Genomic DNA, 26869 nt, shown 5'->3' on the forward strand with positions numbered 1-26869 from the left:
AAGACATGGTTCATCCAACCAGGCTGATGCTGTAGTGATGCTCACATGTACACTGTAGACACATAGCCTGACATACAAGATGTGGTGCGTTTACACAAACAGATTTATATGACAGATTTTTTAAGCCAAAGCCAGGACGGGATTTGAGACGAGGAGAAATCTCAGTCTTTCCTTTATGACCTCTTCCCTTTTTATAGCCTGTTCCTGACTTTGGCTTTAATGATCTATCAGATAAATCTCTCTGTGTAAACGCACCATTAGAAACATGCCTCACCTTAAGATGCTGCACAAGTAGCTGTTTTTGCATATATGCAAGCTGGCATTCTGGACACTTAAAGACACTGACAAGTAGAGTGTTGGTATTTTGGTAGAAATGCTGGTGTAAAAGTCTCTTCTTATTGAAGACAGTCTCACACGAACATTTATAGATTATCCTGCAACAAAGAGAATATAGGAACAATTATAAAAGGAAAAAAAGCACCAATATAAATGTATATTCTATTTATTGAATAGTGATCGTGATTCTAGAACATTATCTTAAAGTGGTACCCCCGCCCTTTAAAATGTTTTATATATTGCTGCACTTATATAGAAAATAACAAAGAGTCTATTTTTACCTACCCATACTCCCCCGGGATCCTTCTGTGATGTCTTTAGGGCCCCCTCTGCATGATCCTGCCGCTACTTTAGAGACAGACCTGTCTCAGCCGTGACAGCGCTGTAGCCAGTGATTGGCTGAGTGAGCTAAGACAAATCCACCTCTAAAGTAGCAGCTGGACTGTTCAGCCGGGAACACTAAGACACCATAGGGGGACCCTGGGGAGCATGGGTAAGTAAGAATAGGCTCTTGTTTTCTATATAACTGCAGCAATACATAAAAAATTGTAGAGGGGCGGAGTACCCTTTTAACTCATATTACAAATGCTGTATTTACATGCTTTCTAAACAATCACACAACATACATACATCACAATCACTAAGTTATGCATATTTAAAAGAACGTGATGTTGAGGACAGTAGAAACAATCATAATGTAATCATGGGCTGTGAAGGCCACTTACTGTGCATTCTTGTGGCTTGCGGAGGGATGCTGGGCAGTAATATGAGCAGCTGTACTTTCTGTGCTCTTGAAGGCCATGGGGCAGAAGGAGCACTTGTGGAAAACCTCACAATGTTTGTCCTGGATATGAACCTTCAGCAAACCCAGAGACATAAACACCACCCCACAGTGAATGCACCTGGTGGAAAAGTACACGACAATCAATATAGCAGATAGCTAGGCAATCTTACAATGCAAGTGTATCTACTTAATTAAACAATCAGTAAAAAAATAATACGTTCTGAGCATAACACTTTGAGTAGTCATTCCTTGGAGAGATATGCAGGGAAGCAGGTGTCTGGGATTAAGTGGAAAACCCTAGTCAGGACTTTCTATCTATGAATGGCCTTTCCATATAACATCTCTGCAGTGGAAGTAGCTTACAAAATAGGTTAGCAGACCTTCTGATTGTCCTGGTTCAGTTCTATGTTTACAGAAGTTACAGAATTACACTGATTACATTGATTTGCAATTAAAAGGCCATCAATGTCAGGTTGATGTTGCATCATTGCTGATTAGCTGTCCAACAGAACTATGGCACCCCCATACACAGAACTATGGCACCCCCATACACAGAACTATGGCACCCCCATACACAGAACTATGGCACCCCCATACACATTGATTGGGGCCAAATACTCAATACTCCATTTACTGTGTAGTGGTATTCCTGGGTTACTGCAGCTTAGTTTCTATTCACTTCATTGAGACCTGAGATGCAGAAACCCGCCACTATCTTGTTCCAGGGCAAACAGCTGATTATCAGTGGAGCTGACGTTGACCGTCAATCAGACAATGACAGCCTATCCTACTGACCAACAACGTAAAAGTCCCCAAAAACAAATTTAGGAGAAAGCAATGCACGTTCTATTTTATGACCTGATTTTTTTAGGAACAGATTATACCCAAGCTAACAATGTGCACTGATGCTCATCAGCTTTGGGCATGTCGAAGATTTTAAAGGGGTATTCCACTCAAACATAACTTCAATCTCCTTTTCCCAGTTCTCAGCTGCTGCTTTCTGCTGAAAACACAAACATCTGTGTGTAATCCTTTCTCTCAGTCTCCCTCTCCTCCCACCTCGCTTCCAACACAGATGATGTAAACAGGTCCCTGACTGGCTTTATCTGCAACATTGTAGCTTCTTTGTAAGGGCAGGATTAATCACAGTGAGTTTATTAGCAACCTGACCTCAGATCAACCCTTCCAGCATTACAAAAAAGCTACAATGTTGCAGATAAAGCTAGCCTGGGACTTGTTTACAAAAGCTGTATCAGAAGGGAGGGGGAGACAGAGAGAGAGGCTTACACACAGATTTTTGTGCTTTCAGCAGAAAGCAGCAGCTGAGAACTGGGAGAAGGAGACTGAATAGATAACAACATGTATGGAAGAAATTGTTAGGCCTCATTCACACACCCGTAGTGCAGTCCGTGACCGCGGACCCGGCCCTCACTACGAATTTGCATCCGTAGGGCTCCTTGCTTTACGGAGCACTATGTTCCCACTTCATTACCCTAGCTATCCATGCCGCAAAAAATGGTCTGCGTTACAACATGTCCAGATTTTTTGCGGCACGGATCGCGGCCCCATATACATGTATGGACGTGTGAATGGGGCCATTGAACAACATTGGATTCATGTTCTGCCCGCAATTGTGGACAGAACAACAGGCGTGTGAATTAGGTCTTAGTCTTCACATGGGCAGCAACATATCAAAAGTTATGTTTGAGTGAAATACCCCTTTAGGATGCGTTCACCCTAAAGATCTGCAGCAGATTTGATGGTGCAGATTTGAATCTGCAGTACATTTGATGGCCCAGAGTTGCTTTGCTTTGAATCTGCAACATCAAATCTGCTGCAGATCCTGTATCAGCTAGATCAATTGCAGTTCTTGTTACATACAGCCCTTTTAAGGCCCTATTCCACCAACAGATCTGACGACAGATTATCTGCCAAAGATTTAAAGCCAAACCCAGGAGTAGATTTGAAAAGAGGAGAAATCCAGTCTTTCCTTTATGACCTGTTCTCTGATTATAGTCTGTTCCTGGGTTTGGCTTCAAATCTTTTGGCAGATAATCTGTCGTCAGATCTGTTGGTGGAATAGGGCCTTTAGGGTGCGTTCACACGTACAGGTTCTGCAGCAGATTTGAAGCTGCAGATTCAAAGCAAATCAATTCTGGGCCATCAAATCTGCTGCGGATCTGCTGCAGATCCTTTACGTGTGAACGCACCCTTAATACTTTATACATTGTATCATGCACCAGACCATCACAGAAAGCAGTTGCTACTATCCTGATCCACATTCTCTCACCATTAGTTTGCAGCATGGCATTTTGGTGTGGAAAATTACATAACAGATGCATTTTTGGTTTCAACATAGAAAATCTGGGGAAAAAGTTGGCCATTACCGGAATGCCACTTTGCGAGTATAGTGAAGACAGTTTTCTTTAACGTGGGTTTGGAAATATGCAGATCTACACAGGACACCACATTCTGGGCAGCAGTATGGAGACTTGTGTGTGTGAATGCGCTGGTGAGCCCCATAACTACATTTATTAGGGAGCATCATCTGGCAAACCTGGCAGGTCTATGGAAGGAAATGAAATATTAAGTGTTATACAGAAATAAGCAAGAGGATGTGAGCAAATCAGGATACATGAACTAGACAAGAATTTATGGAAAATAATGTGTTAAAAAAAACAAGCGTAATTTTGAGGTTAAAATACAGCCATATTTTCCACATATTAATGCGCTCTATTGAAGTCAAGGTGAAATTGTACAGCAGTGAACACACCATATAGAATACCAGCCATAACTGTTTACGACCGACCAAATAAGGAACATGCTCAGTATTTATGAACTGCTTTTGCAAAATACGTCCATTTTAATTTCAACTGTTCACACATTGTTTTATTTTCAAAATTCTCAAAATTACAAGCATATTTGGCTCTCATTTTACAGTGTGTGAACACAGCGTTCAGGAGTATTGTTTTTAAATCAACTGGGGTCAGAAAGTTATATAAATTTGTAAATGACTTTCATTTAAAAAAAACCTCAAGTCTTCCAGTACTTAAAGAGGATGTACCACCTGGTACATCCTCTTCAACCTGAACCCACTGATCGAACGGCACCGGCACGGGGAAGCCGGTGCCCCGTTCCCATGCACGGCGCCATTCTATGCACGGGAACCGGGCGGTGCTCAAGCACTGGAGGCCGGGCCGCCCGCCCCCAGTGGGAGGGAATTCCCTCCCCTGTATGACGCGACTCCGTTCATTCTAATGGAGCTGCGTCATACAGGGGAGGGAATACCCTCCCACTGGGGGTGGGCGGCCCGGCCCACCTCCAGTGCTTGAGCACCGGCCGGTTCTCGTGCATAGGACGGCGCCCGTGCATAGAAAAATGGACCGCGGCGCTGTTCGATAGGTGGGTTCAGATAAAAGAGGATGTACCAGGTGGTACATCCTCTTTACACAGCTGCTGTATGTCCTGCAGAAAGTCATGCATGCTTTCCAGTCTGACATGGTGCTCTCTGCTGCCACCTCTGACTGACAGGAAATGTCCAGAGCAGGAGAGGTTTTGGGGGGTTACTACTGCTCTGGACGGTTCCTGACAACATGGACAGAGATGGCAGCAGAGAGCACTGTGTCAGACTGGAAAGAATATACCACTTTCTGGCAGACATCCAGCAGTGATAAATGGAAAACTTAAAGCGTACCTAAAATTTTAACAAACTTCACACATGTCATAGCAACATGTCAGAGGTTTGTATCGGTGGGGGTCCGGGTGCTGAGAACCCCGCAGATCGGTAGAACGAAGGGGCAGATGCACGCAGTGGCCCGCGCTTTGTCTTCTTAACTCCATCTCACTGCTAAAGCAGTGGTAGACGGAATTATAATGGAAGCCTATAGAACGTCCGGTAGACGCACTTACCGGAAGTTCCATAGGGCTCCATTATAATTCTGTCCATCGCTTCTTTAGCAGTGAGACAGAGATGAAGAGGCAGAGCGTGCAAGGTTCTCAACCTCTGACATGTCGCTATGACGTGTCAGAAGTCTGTTAAAATGGTAATTTACAAATCTGTATAACTTTCTTACACCAGCTGATTTGAAACAATTTTGCTCCTCTGAAACATCCCTTTAAGGTACTGCAAATTATGCTACCAAACATGGCCACTTTATTAGAGACATCCATCTCTGACCTTTAGAACAGCATCAGGTCATCATGGCATGGATACAACTAAATGCTAAAATAATTCTGTAGGAATACTGGCCTGTGCCAATAAAGCTTCTTGCAGTTGCCATGCATTATATGAAGGTACCGACATGCTCTAAACAGCCAACACACGGCCTGTTAGTTAGAATGATTATTGGATACCTTCTTTGACCTGTTTATCGATGAGTTGATTAACAGGGTTATCCGGCAAAAAATATTTTTCTTTCAAATTAACTGGTTTCAGAAAATAGATTTATAATTGATTTTTTTATATAGGTTTGGAATATCCTTTTATTTAAAAATCTCAAGTCATCCCATACCCATCAGCTACTGCATGTCCTGCTGGAAGTGGTGTATTCTTTTCAGTCTGACACAGTGCTCTCTGCTGAAGTCTCTGTCCAAGACAGGAACTGTCCAGAGCAGGAGAGGTTTTCTATGGGGATTTGCTGCTGCTCTGGACAGTTCCTGTCTCGGACAGAGATGTCAGCAGAGAGCACTGTGTCTGACTGAAAAGAATATACCACTTTCTGCAGGGCATACAGCAGATAATAAGTACTGAGACACTGGAGATTTTTAATTAGAGGTAAATTAAAAAATCTATATAATTTTCTGAAACAAGTTGATTTGAAAGAAAAAGATTTTCGCCTGAGTACCCCTTTAAGGAGTTGAGCAAACTACAAGCATGCTCGAGTTTGTCCGAACCAGAGTGTGCAGCATTTGATTAGCAGTGGCTTCTGAAGTTGGATGCAGCCCAAAGGCTGCCTGGAAAACATGAATACAGCCTGGGAGCCCCCAAGACTGCACGCAACTTCAACGGCCACTGCTAATCAAATGCTGCACACTCTAGTTCAGATGAACTCGGGCATGATTGAAGTGTGCTCAACTCAGCTAGTTGATTACAATAACAGTATCCTTTTTCCTCGATTCCATCAATCTAAGTATACACTTCACAACTTTACATTATAAAACCACATTTGTCAATCTGCAACAAAAACTCATTCTGTAAAACAGCTGAGCTGTGATAGGTTGATATCTTTTAGGGTGCGTTCACACCTACAGGATCCGCAGCGGATTTTCATGCTGCGAGTTTGCAGCGAAATCAGCTGCGGATCCCGCCCCAAATCCCCCCCCGCACGATGGCCGCCCCGCCCCAAATCCCCCCCCCCCCGCACGATGGCCGCCCCGCCCCCCCCCCCTGCACGCCCGATCGCAGCCCCGGCCCTGAGCATACATCACCTGTACGGGCCGTGGCTGTGTGATGCTCCCGGCTCCCCTTGCTGCCTCGCAGGGGCACGTTACGTTTCAAGCCCACGTCAGACACCAGGAAGCGCCGCAATACGGGACCCGCCGCTGGAACCTGGGAGGTGAGTGGACGTCGTTTCCCTCAGCCACCTCCTCCCCAGCCAGATCCCAAAATAACCCCCCCGCCGGAGTACCCCTTTAAATAAAAATTTATCTGTTTCAATTTATTTTTCATAATGTAAGTAGATAGAAAACTGATGCTGCAGGATAGCATAGAACTGCATCCGTTTTTGTCAGTCTTTTTCCAACCAAAACAAGGAAGGAGTGGAACTTACAGGGCAAAATTATAATGGAAAGATAAGCACAGTTTCTGTGTTTTCAACCCACTCCTGGTTTTGGTTGAAAAAAGACTGACGGAAATACTATGTGTAAACACAGCCTAATGCTAGGTTTACACGGAGTGATAATTGGGCCGATTGGTGGATGAACGATTTTGAAGTAACGATTTTATTTAATAACGATCAGCGTTTAGACGGTACGATATATCGTACGGAAAAATCGTTTTGCGATTGCCCACAGCCCGGCCTGCCCGCCGCAGCCCCGATCGCCCCCCCCCCCGCCGCTCTGATTGCCACCCCCGGCGCTCCGATCGCCCGCCCCCCCCCGCCACTACTCTGATCGCCCCGCCGCCGCTCCGATCACCCCCCCCCCCGCCGCCGCTCCGCTTAATTGGCTGAAGAGATGAGCCGGGAATATTAAACGGCCGGGAATTTTAAACGGTTCCTCTTCAGCCAAACAGTGCTCCTCTTCAGCACTGATTGGCTGAAGGGGAGCATTTTGAAATTCCCGACTCTCCTCTTCAGCCAATCAATGCAAGACAGCACTGATTGGCTGAAGGGGAGCCGTTTGAAATTCCCGGCTCATCTCTTCAGCCAATCAATGCGCTGAAGAGGGGAGCCGGGGATCTCGAAGACCTGCTGCGCGGAGCAGGTAACGTATGCTCTTGGCCGCGGCAGTGGGGGCGATCGGAGCGGCGGCGGCGACAGGTGGGGGTGGCGATCGGAGCAGCGGCGGGGGTGGTGATCGCGGGGCGGGGGTGGCGATCAAAGCGGCGGCAATCGAGCCGACGCAGGGGGCTGCGGATGAGCGGGGGGGCGGGGCTGCGGGCGCCCAGTCTATCGCGCGACGACTGTTTACACGGAACGATCGCCAAATTTTTTGCAAACTACGAACGACGATTTATAAACATGTTAAAAGATCAAAATGAACGATTTTTCGATCGTTCGACGCGTTTACACGTACGATTATCGTTCAAATTCGATTATCTGACAGATTATCTGCCAAAGATTTGAAGCCAAAGCCAGGAATGGATTTGAAAAGAGAAGAAAACTCAGGCTTTCCTTTATGACCTGATCTCTGTTTATAGTCTGTTTCTGGCTTTGGCTTTAAATCTTTGGCAGATAATCTGTCATAATCTTTCTGTGTAAATGGACCCTTAAACTGATACATTAAACGGACAACAAAAACGCAGTGTGAACCTAGCCTTACTTATTTGTTGCTCTCAGCAGCTACCTTATTTAGCCTTAGTTCATATTCTGTATTTATAGATGTATTTTAAAGCAAGAAATACTTATATTATGCTTAAAAATATACCTATTTATGTCCATAATGCGTGTCCCATTGTATCACATTAAATTCGATGAGAAATCGCTGCAAAGTTCACAGTTTTTTACAAATGCAAAAATAAGGGTCAAGTTATTTTTCTTCTGGTGTGACCGCTTCAGATGCATTGCGAGCCTTAAGTAGCTGCTCCCATGACCCCGCAGTCACATAAAAACTAATATACATGTATAAAATACATAATCCTTTAAAATTCACCTGTATTTTTCTGCTCCTATTTTACACTGTCTGAACACAGCCTTAGGCAGTTAAAATAAAGAGTAAGAGATTCCCTTGGAATTACCTGGATTTTACTAGTAAAATGTAGCCTGATTATTATCAAAGTCACATAATATATAAACGGATGTACTATTTATGTCTTTCAATGAGCATATCGAGTAGACATCCACAATGCAGGGAGAAAAAGGTAAGTGTGTCATTGACTTGCCGCAGATTTAAGTAGATGGAAAGTATGAATATGTGGGTTTCATAGATGCTTTTCCTAGTAATCCTTAAGAGTAGTGTTGAGTGGATCTGTCAAAATGTTCAAGTTAGGCAATGTTATCCAAACCCGAACACTTAGGGGGGATTTACAAAGGGTACGCCATAGGCGTATGCCAGGGAGAAGGTGCAGATTCGCCCCTTCTCCCTGGCGTATGCCTCCCAGGCATGCTGGCCGAGCTTGTGGGGGCGTGATGAGACGGGGAGGAGGTGTGGCCTCCTCCCACGCCTCATTTATCATAATTTACGCCTGCTCGCTCTTTCAACAATCACAGGATTCTGTTGGGTTATTAGGTCTCAGGCTGCCATGATTTTACTTCCATAAGGCTGGATAAACATAATTAAAAACGCCAAAATTGGCGCATGGTTTTTTGTTTTTTTTTTACCCAAAAACGATACTGCGAGATGTTAGCTGGAAAAAATAAAACAATACCTACATGATGTTTTATGCTATAGTTTGTTTTTTTTAGGACACTTTGGCGTTTTTCAGTTTTGTGAAATCATAGCAGGCTCTGCCCTAAGCTTTTTTCTCACAGAAACATTGGTAGTTTCCCCCATAGACTTCTAGAGAGGAGTAAAAAAAAAAACAAAAAACAAAAAAAACCTCATGTCTATATGCATGTTTGCATTTTTTCTGGATTTACCTCTTTTTCTTCAATATAAATCCTGAAATCACATGATAAAGAAACAAAAACACAAGAGATAAAATGCCAGATAAGAACACCTATACTAATTTATACTATAATGAGAAAACACCTGAAAAAACTGCAACTGCACAAAGCTGGAAAAGCTGCTGGCAGTTTTTGAGCATTCTTTCTGCCCAAAAACAGCATGCAAAATTTGGGAAGCATCCAGATGCAGAATTGAAGTTTCTTTCCATTTCACACCACAAATATTTTTTTCTTGTTCAGCATTAGATTGGTAAAAGAAAGGGTACCATAAAAAACAAAAAACAAAAACAAAACAACAAAAAGAACAACACAGCACTGTTGATGGGAAAACAGTTGCTTTTTTAATTTAAAAGGGGTCTTTATTGATCACAACTTCCTTGTCCTGTCTCCACACACAGGAAAATAATAGAGATGAGCGAACCGGATTCGGGTTCGAGTCGATCGGAACCCGAACGTTCGGCATTTGATTAGTGGCGGCTGCTGAACTTGGATAAAGCTCTAAGGTTGTCTGGAAAACATGGATACAGCCAATGACTATATCCATGTTTTCCACATAGCCTTAGGGCTTTATCCAACTTCAGCAGCCACCGCTAATCAAATGCCGAAAGTTTGGGTTTGGATCGACTCGAGCATGCTCGGGGTTCGCTCATCTCTAGAAATTAAAGGAGTACTCCAGGCACCCCCTGTAAAATCTAAACTACTCACACACTGGGGGATGGTTACTGGCTTCCTCTCGGTCACATTTCTTCCCACTCTGGCTGCTCTCGCTGCCCCCTGCACTGTTCTCTGTTGCTGCTGATTACATCTCCAGCTTCCTGTTTGGACCAGTGCCTGTGCGCTGCATATTCCTACAGTCCCCACAATGCCTTGTTTCCCTGGCCTGCCTCTGTAAACCTCCCACCTCCTCCTCTCACCCACAAACATGCCCACAACCCCACCCCCCCATCCCTAGCTCCTCTATTCCCCGCCTCCCTCCATCTATTCCCCTCCCACTGTACAGCTTAGTCCCCTACACAAGCAGTAATGGTAAATACTGACAACCCAGCCCCCTTATTTGGGTGTCCAGTGAATAAAAACTGCAGCCACCATTGTCTACTTTTAATATGGCATGATGCTGAGGGTTGTGGTTGTGCAACCTGGAGTTGCACAGCTTGAAAAATTACTACCAGCATCTTGTCCAAGAGACAATGATGGTGGTAGTAGTTCTGGAAGCTGTGCAACTCCAGCTTGCACACATACAACCCCCACCATCATGCCATGCTGATACTTGATGATTGTGCTTATGAAGCAGAGGAGACCTCGGACGCCAGATTCCGCTATAACTCATAGTCCAGCAGCTGACAGCAAGCAGCAACATCTTTCAGAAGCATTGAAACAAACCCTTTCAGCTCCAGAAAGATGTTGCTGCTTGCTGTCAGCTGCTGGACTATGAGTTATAGCTGAATCTGGTGTCCGAGGTCTCCTCTGCTTCTCAGTCATTCTGGAGGAGAATCCTGTAGCATCAGACACCAGTGATCTCCTAGCAGGCATCTGGCATTGAAAGGGTGCCAAATGCCTCCTATTAGATCTGTGACATCTGATGCTGCAAGCAGCTGCCGATCTCCAGGATGACTGAGAAGCAGAGGAGACTGAGATCTTGCAAAGGAGGGAGCCCGAAAGATAATATAGTATGTATTGTAAAACTAGGCGGGCAGAGGAGGAGTGGGACGGGCAGAGGAGGAGTGGGACGGGCAGAGGAGGAGTTGAGGGTCGGGTTTCCCTGTGACAGAGAGGAAATACATCACGTCTCAATATGGCACCTGTGGAACAGCATTGAGACGTGATGTGTTTCCTTCTTCCTGAACTACAGAACTTCCTGTGGGACTTTGATTCTTTGAAAAACAGGTAACATTACAGCTGTCCTAATGAGTGTAAATGGCAATGTTATATAACTTTCCTTTGTAAGTGCAGTGTTAAATTATGTAATTTGCCCGGAGTACCCCTTTAACTGTTTAGCTAATCACTGGACACACTGGTTACCTAACTCTGCCCACAAATGGCAGAATGGGCATTTACTGCGTGTCCAGATAGGACCAGAAGATAGTGACAAAGCAGGGACCTGGTAAGCAGGTGAGTAATGTTTTTGTTGGTTTTAACACAGACTGATACCTTAAAAAAACCAAAATAAAATCCCACAACCAACCCTCTCAACACAGAGACATACGGACTGGTGATTGATAAATCTGTTTTTAAGAAAGACTGGCTATGGGGGATCATGGTTTGAGTGCACTGTGGATGTTTACTCATGTGTGTATTAGTAGTTTATTTGGACTGTGTTTGTATATAATTATTAGTAATCTATGCAGAAATCCATGTAATTCCCTAGATTTCACTTACTTTATCCTTTAAAAAACTATATACGTCAGTATAAGATCTGTTGATTTAAAGGTGTATTCCACTGAAACATTAATTTTGATAAGTTGCTGCTCATGGTGAGAAGAAACATTTCCTTCATTTACCTATTCAGTCTCCTTCTCCCAGTTCTGAGCTGCTGCTTTCTTTTGAAAACACAAATCTGTGTGAGATAGCTTTTCTCTACGTCTCCCCCTCCCTTCTGAAACGGTTGATGTAAACAAGTCCCTGACTTGACCTCAGAATAACCCACCCAGCATTACTAAGAAGCTACAAAGTTGCAGATAAGTCTGCCAGGGACTTGTTTACATCTGCCATCTCGGAAGTGAGACAAAATATTACACACAGTTTTTTGTGTCTTCAGCTTTGAACTGGGGGAAAGAGACTGAATAAATAGCAACAAGTATGGAAGGAATTGTTAGTCTCACCATGGGCAACAACATATCAAAAGTTATGTTTGTGTGAAATACCGCTTTAATAGCTTCAGTTGGTGGTACAGGCACATTAACATCTGCTCACAGGATTAGCAATCTTCAATCATTTGGAAGGCTCAGTAGGTCAAATCTAAGAGAGGGTGTACCCAAAATGTTGTACTGTACTTACAATAAAAGTAACACATTCAGGGTTTCCAAAATGACAAGGCTACCACCGAAAATACAATGTGTTTTGTGAAGTAAATGTATAAAGCAAAATATTGAATTTTAAAGCAGCTCATAAATATAAGTGACGTCTCACTTACAAGTCCATCTTTTTCCTCTGCCACTCTCTGGTAATGTCCTGCTAGACAGGTATAGTCCTCAACCTGCTTGCTACACTCCAAACACTTGAATCCATGGCGTATTAGTCCATATGGATCAGCATAAAGTGGCATAGCTGGTGGAGCATAGGAGGAAGTCCCAGACCACACTCCAAGTGAAGTTGTTGGTGCTACTGTTCGTTGGTTGGAAGATGAAGGCTGAAGTGCCAGGGCAGAGGCAACTAAAGGAGGAGGGGACAACATCTGGTCAGCTGAAATAGGCTTCATCATCAGCTGTGAACACTGCATGATCAGTCCTTTGCTTTTGTGCTCCCTGGCATGACCTAGCAAACTGCATTTGTTGTAGAACTGGACCATTTTAGTGCACTGAGTGCACATTACTTCAATATGGATACTTCGTCTACTATGATGCTGTGCAAGGCTCTTCTCCAAGGCAAAAGAATCTCCACATTCCAGGCAGGTGTAACCTGTAGGTGGCAGTGTAATATTGCTGTCAGGAGGGGGGTTTAAATTTGGAGTATATGTTGGGACAGGATTAGCACTGTGCAGAAGTTTATTAAAAGCATCCACAATAACAGGAGCTGCCATTTTAACTTGGTGTACCAATGGAACTGCCATAGGTGTTCCTTGGGTCTGCCTTACTGTTGTAGTCTTCACTGCAACAGTGGAAGTAACACTATTAGGGACCAAGTTAAGGTTGGCAAGGTGAACAGCCTTAGGGAGCAAGGTGGTTGAGTTAGATGTAGTCTTTGTGGAAGGTGTCGACTGCTTCTTGTTCTGAGAGTTGTTGGAGGGCTTCACCGCACCACTGCCAGGATTGTGAAGGCCTGAAGCTTGCACTCCTTTTTTCTTATCCCCTTTAGAATTCGATACTTGAGCACTAGAAGCATTTTGTCCTTGGATGCTAGTTGTGGTTGCACTTTTTCCAGAGTTCTTTGTTCTATCCTTTTCAGAGTCTGTCACTTCCTCTAAGGGCACTGGAAGTTTCACATCTTTGACATCTTCTCCAGATGAATTTTCCCCCAGAAGATCCTCTGGAGATTTTACCAAATCATCTGGTTCAACCTCTGGCAAAATCCTAGTTACAGTTCTTTTGATCTCACCTGATGACATTTTTATAGTTTTTATCCTCACTTTGGGAATCGCAGGGGGCGAACCTGCACAAACAGAAGGAGAGTCCTTACTACTGGTGTCACTGCAGACACTCATGGGGCTGTCTGGGTTTTTAATAACCTTCTTTACCACCTCCAGAGGACTTCTTGGACTTTTAGGAGACTTTGGCATTTTTGGACTCCCCTTAATACTTTCTTTCAAGGGTACACTAACCTCTTTAGAAATAGAAATATTCAAAGATTCCTCCTTAGGGACCACTGCAACTTTTTTGGCCTGCAAGGCCACTAAAGCAGCAACACAGGATGATAACTTTGAGTGTGCAGGTTTAATACGCTGCCGTGGTGGCACAGATGAGGAACACAAAGTTGATGTACCAGCCGCATTACCAAAAGGGTCCCCTGGCCCTATAAATCCTTTCTCCTGAGAATTGCTGCAGTCCTGAGTATCCCTAAAAGCCAAGGAAGGCCCAAGGAAACTACTGTTTTTGTCTATACCTCTGGATTTCTCAGATCTCTCCTTCTCTGCTTCCATACAGTCAGATTTTTGCTCCTTTTTACAGTATTCATCAAACATACTCAGCTCTGGTTCTGAGGATTTTCTTAGAGAATCTACCATACATCCTTCTTCAGGAACAAACATGGAAGGTTGTGGGAAATATGGAGACTCCACTGACTTCTGCTTGCTTAGGACCCCATTATCTTTTGAGTCTTCTGGCTCAGGGCTAGAAATAGGGCTAAACTGGCTAAAGGTGGGCAAAGGTTCTGCCTTGTGTGACTCTATCTTATCTGTGTAACCTCGTGAGTTGTCCCCATTAATAAATCCTGGTTCAAATTTTCCATAGCCTGGTCCAACAGCATGGGGGTCAGTGCCCACTTCTGGGCCACGAAACCCATTCTGTAGTAAAGTTGGACCCATATGATTTCCCTCCTTCTCAGATGCCTCAAATGACTCCTGTCGGCTGGTGTTTTTCACAATTACGCTAACTGCCGGAACATCAGGGGCAGGCACAGACTGAGCCAAAGACAGATTCTCATCTAAACACATTCCTGATGGTTTCAGATGGTTTTCTTGCTCATCACTTGTAGCCTGGATTGCTTCCTTGGCATCCAAACTCGTGGCATCAGGTATATCAAAAGCAGCAAGAAGATCGTCAAAGTCTGGAGTCTTCATGTCCCCCATGACTAGAAATGTAACAGTATCTGTAATGAAAAAATAAAATTAAACTTGGATGTTTCACAACATTATTTAAAGTTTCAAAAATCTCTACGGCTACTTTGTAGACCCATACCACTGGAAGTATCTTTATTTGATCCTATATTGATGTTGCAAGTTTGCTGCTGTGGACATTACATACAGAATATGACCATGGGCCTCCAAAACCAAAGTAAATTCTGGAATCTAGGATATAGTTTTTCTGCTTATAGGTTCCATTGCTCTGGATCAGCCGGAGGGTAACAGCCACAATCTCTACCTTTGGGCTTACAAATAGCATTATACACTAGATGAAATCCAGTCGTTTTGTTGAGATGTTCGATGACTCAAAACTTTATGCCCATGCCAATAGTGGCAATTACTCTTTACCCATGGATTTGCACCTAAATGTGCACTAAGATGTTTCACTAGACTTGTTTTGGGTCATAGAAATATAAGATTTGTTTGCAAATATATCCAGTATATGTAAAACTACTGGACTGAATATAATGGAAGATGACACAGCAATTCTCCAGAAAACGTTTCTTGTAGCAACATCTTCCTGCAGGTTCCAATTTCAAACAAACAAATCAAACATTTTATCTTTGTCGCTTCTATGGGAGTTACTGAGTCAATTATTCATGCTGTACTATCATTCACAATATGCTGAATGTAGACTGAAGCCTTACCTGGTACTTCTAATGCATGGCTCCACTTAATGTAGATGCCGCACACAAAGCCTGGAACACAAAAACCAAGATGAAAACCGTGAAAGCCATGCAAGGTAACCTCATTAGGCACTGCACAGTATGGTCATCACTATGACTGAAACAACACCACAGGGCTCAACAAACTAAACATATTCTTCAATTTCAATGTAAAGGGGTTATCCCATGGACCCTCAAACACATTTATAAGAATTAAGTGAATACAGATCTACTTAGGATAGAGACTAAGGTGACTAATCAGTACAAATAAATTTAAAATCACAACGCTCTTTTATGTTGTTTTCTTTTACCCCGCTTTCTTTTCTGTTCTTTATAATTTTGGGGTTGACAGCCGTGGCACACCACTTGACCTTCCTCAGGTTGTGTTTCCACATTTGCGCTTGAGAACTGCACAGAAAATGCATTGAAAAACATGCATGCGGTTATAAGATTAATTTAACAACAGTCCTTCTTGATTATACACAATCTGATGCCCCTGGTAATACTGATCACACTGCACAGACCAGACAAGACAGTTTAGCTTCTGATTATGTGAACAAAGAAATGCAAGAAAAATGCAAATGTGGAAATACAGCCTCACTATTTGGCACACAGTTTTTGGGAGGATCCACTTCTGGTTTTGGCACAAAAACGGCACCGGCGGTTTTCCAAAAATGTGTGAAGCCAGAATTAAGGTATCCTTCACTGAGGTCAACTTATTTAAAGAGTACCTGTCATTAAAAATAACTTCTATGTCATCAGACATGTCAAAAGGTATTGATTGAAGTGGGTCTCTTCATTGCGGGCTGTGGCTGCTGGAGAGGATGATGGCAGGGGGACACTGAGGGACACAGGGCACTGGAGGGACACTGAGTATCCCTCTGCCATCATCCTCTCCAGCAGCCACAGCCCGCACAGCTCTGGGAGTCGGGTCGTGACATCCCCATGTTATCCAGGAAGTGAAGCCTTGATGCCGTAGTAAGTGCAGGGAAAAAAGCCCTTTATGTGCATTTCCCGTAATAAGTGTATATTGGTGATTTGTATAACTTTTGGGGGGGCAATACAATACTTTAATAAAAATTTCGCTGGACTTCTCTTAACATGTTAACGGCAAAGGGCGTAAATTTACACCCTATTGCTGGTAAGGGGGTTCAGAACGAGGCCGTGCGGCGACCATGCTATGAACCGCTGCGATCCCGGGTGCCGCATGTAGCCCGGGACCGCGGCTATTAGCGGGCACGGTCCGATGGCCGGGGCCGCTAATAAGATAATCAAATGCAGCTGTCAAAGTTGACAGCTGCATCCGATTACCGGATGCAGTCGTTCCATGGTGTCTAGTGGCGGAGATCGTCCCCCCGGGACGTTGTCCCAGAGGAGCGATCTCCGTGACTGATGCCGGCCGGGGTCTCCGCCAAGATGTCGCTGATCCTGGCTCGGCACTCGTTTGTTTTCGGCTGCAGCAGCTGAAAGCAAACGAGTGCCGATCTCATTGATCTATGCTGCATATGAGAGATCAGAGTGTATATACTAGAAGTGTTCTTGTCAATAAAAAGCCCCCTCCCCTAATAAAAATGTCAGAATCACCCCCCTTTTCCCAGGTTATAAATAAAAATAAATAAACAAACATGTTTGGTATCGCCGCGTGCTCAATCGCCCAAACTATTAATTAATCACATTCCTGATCTCGCGCAGTAAATGGCGTAAGCGCAAGAAAATCCCAAAGTGCAAAATTGCACATTTTTGGTCGCATCAAATCCAGAAAAATTGTAATAAAAAGCAATCAAAAAATCACATATGCGCAATCAAGGTACCGATAGAAAGAACACATCATGGCGCAAAAAAAATGACACCTCACACAGCCCCATAGACCAAAGGATAAAAGCGATATAAGCCTAGGAATAGAGCGATTTAAAGGAACATATATTTGTTAATAATGGTTTGAATTTTTTACAGGCCATCAGATACAAGAAAAGTTAAACATGTTATATATCGTTTTAATCATAACGACTTGAGGAACATATATAACAAGTCAGTTTTACCCCAGGGCGAATGGCGTAAAAACAAATACCCCCCAAATAAACAAAATGCGTTTTTGTTTTTTTTATTTCACCACGCATTTATTTATTTTTTCTGGTTTTCCAGTGTAATTTATGAAAAAATTCAGCATGCCATTGCAAAGTACAATTAGTGGCGCAAAAAATAAGGGCTCATGTGGGTTTCTAGGTGGAAAAATGTAACTGCTATGGCCTTTTAAGCACGAGGAGGAAAGAACGAAAACGCAAAAATCGAAATTGGCTCTGTCCTTAAGGGGTTAAAGACAGGTGTGACAGCATTTATATTAGTATGATACTTAGGGCCCTATTACACCAACAGATTATCTGACAGAATTTTTGAGCCAAAACCAGGAACAGACTATAAACAGAGAACAGGTAATAAAGGAAAGACTGAGATTTCTCCTCTTTTCAAATCCACTCCTAGCTTTGGCTTCAATAATCTGTCAGATAATCTGATGATGTAATAGGGCCCATAAAGTGTACCTGTCAGAGTGAAGACTTTAAAACTTAGATGTGCAGACACCGTAAATTCTGGTTACCATGGAAAAGTACCACTCTGTGGTATTATGGTAATAATAGAATAGAGCTTCTGTGTGGAACTTTTTTGGCACATGAGAAGCTTCCATGGCAACCGAAAGTTCCAGTGTCAGCTGAATTTGCATGCAAAGGTTTCAAACTCTATGCTCTGATAGGTACACTAGGCCTTAAACACAGAAGTTGCCTATGTGTGGGACATGTCCACAACAACCCAAACGTGTACCTTTCATTAACAAAAACTTTTCAGATGTGAGAGAGACATATGAAAAGAGGTGATCGGTCAGGGTCTGAGTGCTCAGCGCCTGTCCGTGGACGTATACAATAGCATCCCATTTTGACAGGTTGCTAACATATTTGTGACACAAAGGCAGAATCATAATGTGAACCCATCCTAATGTAAACCAGTAAAAACCAGACAGACAACAGAAAATGTACACATGATAACACTATATGACAAGCGGCCTCGCAAGCCTATAATATTGTCACTTATTTCTATTTCAACATGTCTTAGGAAAGTAAAAGCTGGAATCTGATTGGTTGTCAAGGAACTCAATGTTTGGCCTCTGCGAGAAAGAGCCACAGAGGAATGGCCATGATACTGGTAACACGCCAGCCAAAGGAGAGTAAGGCCACAGAGGTAAATGCTGAATAATAACCTGTAAAGGTGGCCGCACACCTAAGATAGCAGGAACGCTTATTTCACTTACAGCTGTTACTCCCAACTTCCCCCCTATATACACACACTGCATCCGATGGGGAGAGGAGAATAAGCAGCTGCCAGACACCTGTGGCTGCAGTCTATCTCCCATGAGCACAAAGAATAATGCAAGTTGAAATCCATTATACCTCCATGCATATGCGAAAATCTTTTTCTGTAAAATCAATTGGTTTCAGAAAGTTATACAGATTTGTTCTATTTAAATATCTCAGTACTTATTAGTTGCTGTATGTCCTACAGGAAATGTTATTTTCTTTTCTGTTTGACACCGTGCTCTCTGCTGAGACAGGAACTTTCCAGAGCAGCAGCAAATCCCCATAGAAAACCTCTCCTGCTCTGGACAGTTCCTGTCTTGGCCAGAGATGTCAGCAGAGAGCACTGTGTAAGACTGAAAAGAAAAGAACATTTCCTGCAGAACATACAGCAACTGATAAGTACTGAAGGACTTGAGATTTTTAAATAGAAGTAAATTACAAATCTATATAACTTTCTGACACCAGTTGATTTGAAAGAAAAAGACTTTCGCCGGATAACCCCTTTCATCTAATGTGTATGGCCAGCTATACACTTGTGCACAATGAAGACTATATGATGGCACGGCAGCTATAACGAAGTAATCTGATCACGATGTGAAGATTTTCATTCAGTGTTACAGATGATCTACCACAACAACGAGAATTTTATTGCCAACAAACGCCTGTCTCAAGCTTGATTCTGAATACAGGATATGACCAAGTGAATGGCCTAGGTTCCTCAATCTGTTTCGTATTGCCCATAGCAACCAGTCACCGCTCAGCTTTCAGATCTTAACAAGCTCCAGTAAAATGAAAGCTGAGATGTGATTGGTTGCTTAGAGCAACACCAGACAGTTCTTGTTTCAGGCAGACTGATCAATCTATCTAAGCCAATGACTTGAAATATAGAAGTTCTCCATATGAGACACAATGCAGTGGCATGTGCTGGCATAGTACAGTCAGGGATAAAGCAGGAAGTGGCGGCACATAAATACTGACCATACTGATATCGTTATACAGCACTGAGGCAGCACCCCACATGTAAGGTGACACATGTAGCTTACATTTATCACACTGGAAAACTGAAACTGCTGTAAAAAACCTGCCCACAACAACCAATCACAGCTCAGCATTCAGCTCTGGTCAAATGAAAGCTGAGCTGTGATTGGTTACTATAGGCAGTTTACACTACATTCTATTTTACACCATTCAATAAATCTGGGCCTCTGGGATTTCTGCCATGTTGTATAGAAGGTCTTAAAGCAGCAGTCCCATCTCATGAAGTCATCCTGTGGATAGGGGTTAAAAAGATGGATTCCCCATCAACCCCAACAACAGTGGCGTAACTGTACCCTGAAATATTGGTGCACATTGCTCCTGCAAGCCACTGCTCCACTCATTCTCTGCAGGACACTGAACATTCCCAAATGTAGCACTTGGCAATGTTCAGCAGCGACCCCATAGAGAAAGAATGGCACACTGGCCATGCATTTGCTGTGTCCTCTTTCTCTGCACTGGTGTGGGTCTCAGTCTATCCTCTCTTACTAACATGGGAACACCCCTTTATAGGAGTACTCCAGCTAAATGTTTTTTCTTTCAAAACAACTGGTTTTAGAAAGTTATACAGATTTGGAATTTACTTCTGTTTAAAAACCTCAAATTTTCCCATACTCCTCAGCTGCTGTATGTCCTGCAGGAAGTGGTGTATTCTTTATAGTGTGACACAGTGCTCTCAGCTGACATCCCTGTTTAAAACAGGAACTGTGCAGAGCAGAAAAGGATATCTGTGGGGATTTGCTCCTGTTTTGGACAGTTCCTGACACAGACAGAGGTGGCAGCAGAGAACACTGTGTCAGACTAGAAAGAATACACCACTTCCTGCAGGACATACAGCAGCTGATAAGTACTGGAGAATTTTTAAATAGAAATCATTTAAAATTCAATATAACTTTCTGAAACCAGCTGATTTGAAAGAAAAAAACATTTAGCTGGAGTACTCCTATAAAGCCGATATACTGTGTAATGCCTCGTAGAGGGTCTGAGGGGATGACACATGACACTGGGCTTCAAAAAAAACCACAAAAAGAAAATCTTTGTCGTGAATCACGCCTTAGGGGCCTATTCCACAGAGCAATAATCGCCTGAATCGGCCGATTATCGCTCCGTGAAATAGAGAGAACGACAAAATCATTGGTCGCCACCTGCGCATCGCTACATGGAATGGCGGGCAACCGACGATTTCACAAACATCATACTTTACATGTCCAGGCTGCAGATCTTCTTCTCACCGGGTCCCGCGACCTAGCAGCTTTGGAGCGGCCTGTCTGAACTGACAGACCGCTCAGCCAATCACTGTCCGGGAGCGCCGCGGCCAGTGATTGGCTGAGCGGTCTGTCAGTTCAGACAGGCTGCTGCGCGCGGGACCGGGAGAAGGAGAAGACCTGCGCCTGGACATGTAATGTATGAAACAAGAGCTGCAAGGACACCGGTAATGATGTCCCTGCAGCCCGCGCTAAACAATTGTCGGGCCGTGGAATAGGCCCAGTAACAAGCAACGATCTAGCAGATTAGCGCTCGTTTACATTGTTTATCAGGCCCTGCTCGGCCCGTGGAATACCACCCTTAGACCCTGCACAAGCATAACACAATATCGTTTTTTCTGTTACTCATCTCGCCTGGTTCCAGTCAGCGTCGGCAGTTCTCCCCGATGGCTTTGTTCTGTTGCTAAGCAATTAGATGCTTCTAGCCTGGCGCAGTCAGCTTGGGCCTCTTGTGGTACATGCTGCTTTCTAGTCGCAAAAGCAACTGGCGCCAGGAGATAACGTCAGGCCTATTGGCCTATATGAGGGGAAACAGTAATGAAACTGTACCCCACATCACTGTACACCCTGTACCCCACATCACTGCACACCCTGTACCCCACATCACTGCACACCCTGTACCCCACATCACTGCACACCCTGTACCCCACATCACTGCACACCCTGTACCCCACATCACTGCACACCCTGTACCCCACATCACTGTACACCCTGTACCCCACATCACTGCACACCCTGTACCCCACATCACTGCACTAGCTGTACCCCTCATCACTGTACTAGCTGTACCCCATATCACTGTACTAGCTGTACCCCACATCACTGCATACCCTGTACCCCACATCACTGTACACCCTGTACCCCACATCACTGTACTAGCTGTACCCCACATCACTGCACACCCTGTACCCCACATCACTGTACTAGCTGTACCCCACATCACTGTACTAGCTGTACCCCACATCACACAGACAGGCAGCATTAGGTGACAGCTCCAGGTGCAGTAATTGTAATAGTGAATTAACTGCACAAATACAGGATGTGCCAGTATCCTCAGCTTTATTTACCAAACCAGAAATGTGCCTGGGGCGGCCCAGGAGCGGGCATATGGTATTTCTCCTTTTTCCTCATTTACGCACCTCTTTGCCACCTCATAAACAGACATTTACCTACATCTCCAGCAATTCTTCCATACCGCCAAGTCACTAATATTCTCTCTCTCTATATATATTTATTTCTGGGAAAGTTGGGTGAGCCTGAGAACCTGCCATTAAGATGTCTGGAGGAGTTGGATGGTGGGAGTCATCCTGGTTGTCACCCAGCAGAGCAGCTGAAGGATGGATAGATAGATAGATAGATAGCTAGATAGATAGAAGCTAGATAGATAGCTAGATAATGGATAGGAGATAGATAGATAGATAGATAGGAGATAGATAGATAATAGATAGGAGATAGGAGATAGATAGATAGAAGCTAGATAGATAGCTAGATAGATAGGAGATAGATAGATAGATAGATAGGAGATAGATAGATAGAAGCTAGATAGATAGATAATAGCTAGATAATGGATAGGAGATAGATAGATAAGAGATAGATAGATAGGAGATAGATAGATAGATAATGGATAGATAATAGATAGATAGATAGATGATAGATAGATAGGAGATAGATAGGAGATAGATAGATAGATAATGGATAGATAATAGATAGGTAGAGCTCATATTGGCGGTACATGTGCTGCTAGATAGCACACAGGAAGAGGGCAGCACCCCAGTATGACAGCTCACACACAGTGGTGACAGGGACTGGCAGAACCGCATTCCCCATAACAGTGTCAGTGCCCAGTGTGTACAGTGCCATGCTGAGTGCCCACTCCATGCATGTGACAGACGCAGACCATGGCCCCATGCAGAGCCGCCAGGCATCCTCCGTGAGGGCAGCGTGTGTACCCGGAGCATCCCCACACACCCCTCCAGCCCCCACACCGCTGGGCATACCCCACTGCTGTGCCAATATGTGTACATCTACCCCAGTGCCTGCATATGGCCGGGCACATACCGTGCTCTGCAGCCCACTTACCCCCGCCCTGTGTCCGCCGATCACACGTACAGCCACCGGGGAGCGAGCCCAGCCGGAGAGCCAACGATCATAGCAGGAATTGGCCTGAGCAGTAGGCCGGGACCCGGAGAAACTAACATGGCGGAGAGAGACTGGGCCTGGGGAAGAGGAGGGGACTGGGCAGTGAAGGGAGGGGAGATGGGGCCTGCTGCTGCCGCTGGAGGAGGGACTCCGGCACAGACACGGCGGGAGGCCACACACTGAGCCTGCGTCCGGGCTACAGGCTTCGGAAAGACACGGCGGAACCGAGAGACCGGGAGCCCGGCGGCGGCGGCACTGGGGAGGGGAGACGACGGGATATTGCGCAAGAGGAATGTCGCACTATAGCATGAGGGAATGCGCCACTTCTATGGTGAACTGTAATGGCGCCGGTTCAGCTCCCTGCAGAGACAGCGTACTCCTCCATGATTTTACGTTGTTATTCTAGGGGTCTTCAGCTGTAGCAGAAAGTGTGAGGGGCTCATGCACACTACTACGGAGCCGCACTAGGCCACACTGCTGTATATACTACATGTGCTGCTCTCCCCGATAAGTCACCTACCTGCACTGCTCCTAGCTGACAGGTAGTGTGGCCTGGTCACCCACAGACTGCCACACATCTCCCTCATTCCCAAAACGCAGGCCACTTATCATTTACACGGCTTCTGGACCACAGTGGCCATGTGGTAACAATGCTGGGGTTTAGCTCTGCAAGGTTCTCCATATGACGAGGCTGAAGTTGGTTTCTTATTCGGCCAGTTTCTTATTCGGGGCTGAAGTTGGTTTCTTATTCGGCCAGTTTCTTATTCGGGGCTGAAGTTGGTTTCTTATTCGGCAGTTTCTTATTCAGAGGATTTTTCTTTTTCCTGTTTTAGCTATTATTCTTACAGAAAATGTATAATATTCATACCCTACCGTAAGTGAGGGGCCCTGAGGGGACTGGTGATAAAAATGGCAAAAAAGACCCCACGGTTGGCATAAAAATGGGCATGAAAGTAAAACCACAAAATTATTATTTAAAAATAAAATTGACTTTGGGCCACTGATCTCACACTGATAATACACAGAGAGGGATCCCCCACATCACATCCAAGAGAGTCCAGCCTGGCCCAAAGTGGTTCTGGGTATAAAAACTGGCATCAAAGTGGGCAGATTGGCATTGTTTCCTAATTTGAATAAGTAACAGCTGTTTTCAAAGGGTTAAATGAGTTTGGGCCACTGATCTCACACTGATAATACACAGAGAGGGATGCCCCGCATCATACCCAAGAGAGTCCAGCCTGGCCCAAAGTGGTTCTGGGTATAAAAACTGGCATCAAAGTGGGCAGATTGGCATTTTTCCCAATTTGAATAAGTAACAGGTATTTTCAAAGGGTTAAATGAGTTTGGGCCACTGATCTCACACTACATACACACAGATAGGCATGCCCCGCATCACATCCAAGAGAGTCCAGCCTGGCCCAAAGTGGTTCTGGGTATAAAAACTGGCATCAAAGTGGGCAGATTGGCATTTTTTCCTAATTTGAATAAGTAACAGCTGTTTTCAAAGGGTTAAATGAGTTTGGGCCACTGATCTCACACTGATAATACACAGAGAGGGATGCCCCGCATCATACCCAAGAGAGTCCAGCCTGGCCCAAAGTGGTTCTGGGTATAAAAACTGGCATCAAAGTGGGCAGATTGGCATTTTTCCCAATTTGAATAAGTAACAGGTATTTTCAAAGAGTTAAATGAGTTTGGGCCACTGATCTCACACTGATAATACACAGAGAGGGATGCCCCGCATCACATCCAAGAGAGTACAGCCTGGCCCAAAGTGGTTCTGGGTATAAAAACTGGCATCAAAGTGGGCAGATTGGCATTTTTTCCTAATTTGAATAAGTAGCAGCTGTTTTCAAAGGGTTAAATGAGTTTGGGCCACTGATCTCACACTGATAATACACAGAGAGGGATCCCCCGCATCACATCCAACAGAGTCCAGCCTGGCCCAAAGTGGTTCTGGGTATAAAAACTGGCATCAAAGTGGGCAGATTGGCATGTTTCCCAATTTGAATAAGTAACAGGTATTTTCAAAGGGTTAAATGAGTTTGGGCCACTGATCTCACACTGATAATACACAGAGAGGGATGCCCCGCATCATACCCAAGAGAGTCCAGCCTGGCCCAAAGTGGTTCTGGGTATAAAAACTGGCATCAAAGTGGGCACATAGCCATTTTTCATGATTTGAATAAGTAACAGCTATTTTCAAAGGGTTAAATGAGTTTGGGCCACTGATCTCACACTACATACACACAGATAGGCATGCCCCGCATCACATCCAAGAGAGTCCAGCCTGGCCCAAAGTGGTTCTGGGTATAAAAACTGGCATCAAAGTGGGCAGATTGGCATTTTTTCCTAATTTGAATAAGTAACAGCTATTTTCAAAGGGTTAAATGAGTTTGGGCCACTGATCTCACACTGATACTACACAGAGAGGGATGCCCCGCATCACATCCAAGAGACTCCAGCCTGGCCCAAAGTGGTTCTGGGTATAAAAACTGGCATCAAAGTGGGCAGATTGGCATTTTTTCCTAATTTGAATAAGTAACAGCTGTTTTCAAAGGGTTAAATGAGTTTGGGCCACTGATTTCACACTGATAATACACAGAGAGGGATGCCCCGCATCATACCCAAGAGAGTCCAGCCTGGCCCAAAGTGGTTCTGGGTATAAAAACTGGCATCAAAGTGGGCAGATGGGCATTTTTGTCATATTTTGAATAAGTAACAGGTGTTTTCAAAGGGTTAAATGAGTTTGGGCCACTGATCTCACACTGATAATACACAGAGAGGGATGCCCCGCATCACAACCAAGAGAGTCCAGCCTGGCCCAAAGTGGTTCTGGGTATAAAAACTGGCATCAAAGTTGGCAGATTGGAATTTTTTCCTAATTTGAATAAGTAACAGCTATTTTCAAAGGGTTAAATGAGTTTGGGCCACTGATCTCACACTAATAATACACAGAGAGGGATCCCCCGCATCACATCCAACAGAGTCCAGCCTGGCCCAAAGTGGTTCTGGGTATAAAAACTGGCATCAAAGTGGGCACATAGCCATTTTTCATGATTTGAATAAGTAACAGCTATTTTCAAAGGGTTAAATGAGTTTGGGCCACGGATCTCACACTGATAATACACAGAGAGGGATGCCCCGCATCACATCCAAGAGAGTCCAGCCTGGCCCAAAGTGGTTCTGGGTATAAAAACTGGCATCAAAGTGGGCACAGCCATTTTTTTCCAAATTTGAATAAGTAACAGGTGTTTTCAAAGGGTTAAATCAGTTTGGGCCACTGATCTCACACTGATAATATACAGAGAGGCATCCCCCGCATCACATCCAACAGAGTCCAGCCTGGCCCAAAGTGGTTCTGGGTATAAAAACTGGCATCAAAGTGGGCACATAGCCATTTTTTTCCTAATTTGAATAAGTAACAGGTGTTTTCAAAGGGTTAAATGAGTTTGGGCCACTGATCTCACACTGATAATACACAGAGAGGGATGCCCCGCATCACACTGATAATACACAGAGAGGGATGCCCCGCATCACACT

The 26869-nt window shown here is 44.3% G+C and overlaps 2 protein-coding genes across 4 annotated transcripts in view; one reads left to right on the forward strand and one right to left on the reverse strand.

The window, feature by feature from the left end:
- ZNF592 (zinc finger protein 592) overlaps positions 1–23606 on the reverse strand; it is a 42615-nt gene extending 19009 nt beyond the window's left edge. Inside the window, exons 1-7 of one of the 3 annotated variants that reach the window (XM_069980337.1) lie at positions 23267–23606; positions 15855–15951; positions 15526–15576; positions 12515–14844; positions 3508–3686; positions 1062–1238; positions 275–434 (exon numbers count right to left, since the gene is read on the reverse strand). In XM_069980337.1, coding sequence (XP_069836438.1) covers positions 275–434; positions 1062–1238; positions 3508–3686; positions 12515–14824 — 2826 coding nt within the window. In that variant the 5' untranslated portion in view covers positions 14825–14844; positions 15526–15576; positions 15855–15951; positions 23267–23606. Of the gene's footprint in view, positions 1–274; positions 435–1061; positions 1239–3507; positions 3687–12514; positions 14845–15525; positions 15577–15854; positions 15952–22356; positions 22524–23266 lie in introns of those variants that run through there. The other 2 variants (XM_069980329.1, XM_069980345.1) reach the window with 2 other exon arrangements.
- Positions 15542–26869, forward strand: part of LOC138783368 (uncharacterized) — a 32697-nt gene continuing 21369 nt past the window's right edge. The window contains exon 1 of the mRNA XM_069958008.1: positions 15542–15620. Coding sequence (XP_069814109.1) covers positions 15542–15620 — 79 coding nt within the window. The remainder of the gene's footprint in view (positions 15621–26869) is intronic.

Source organism: Dendropsophus ebraccatus, chromosome 1, assembly GCF_027789765.1.
Source record: "Dendropsophus ebraccatus isolate aDenEbr1 chromosome 1, aDenEbr1.pat, whole genome shotgun sequence".
Lineage (NCBI taxonomy): Eukaryota > Metazoa > Chordata > Amphibia > Anura > Hylidae > Dendropsophus > Dendropsophus ebraccatus.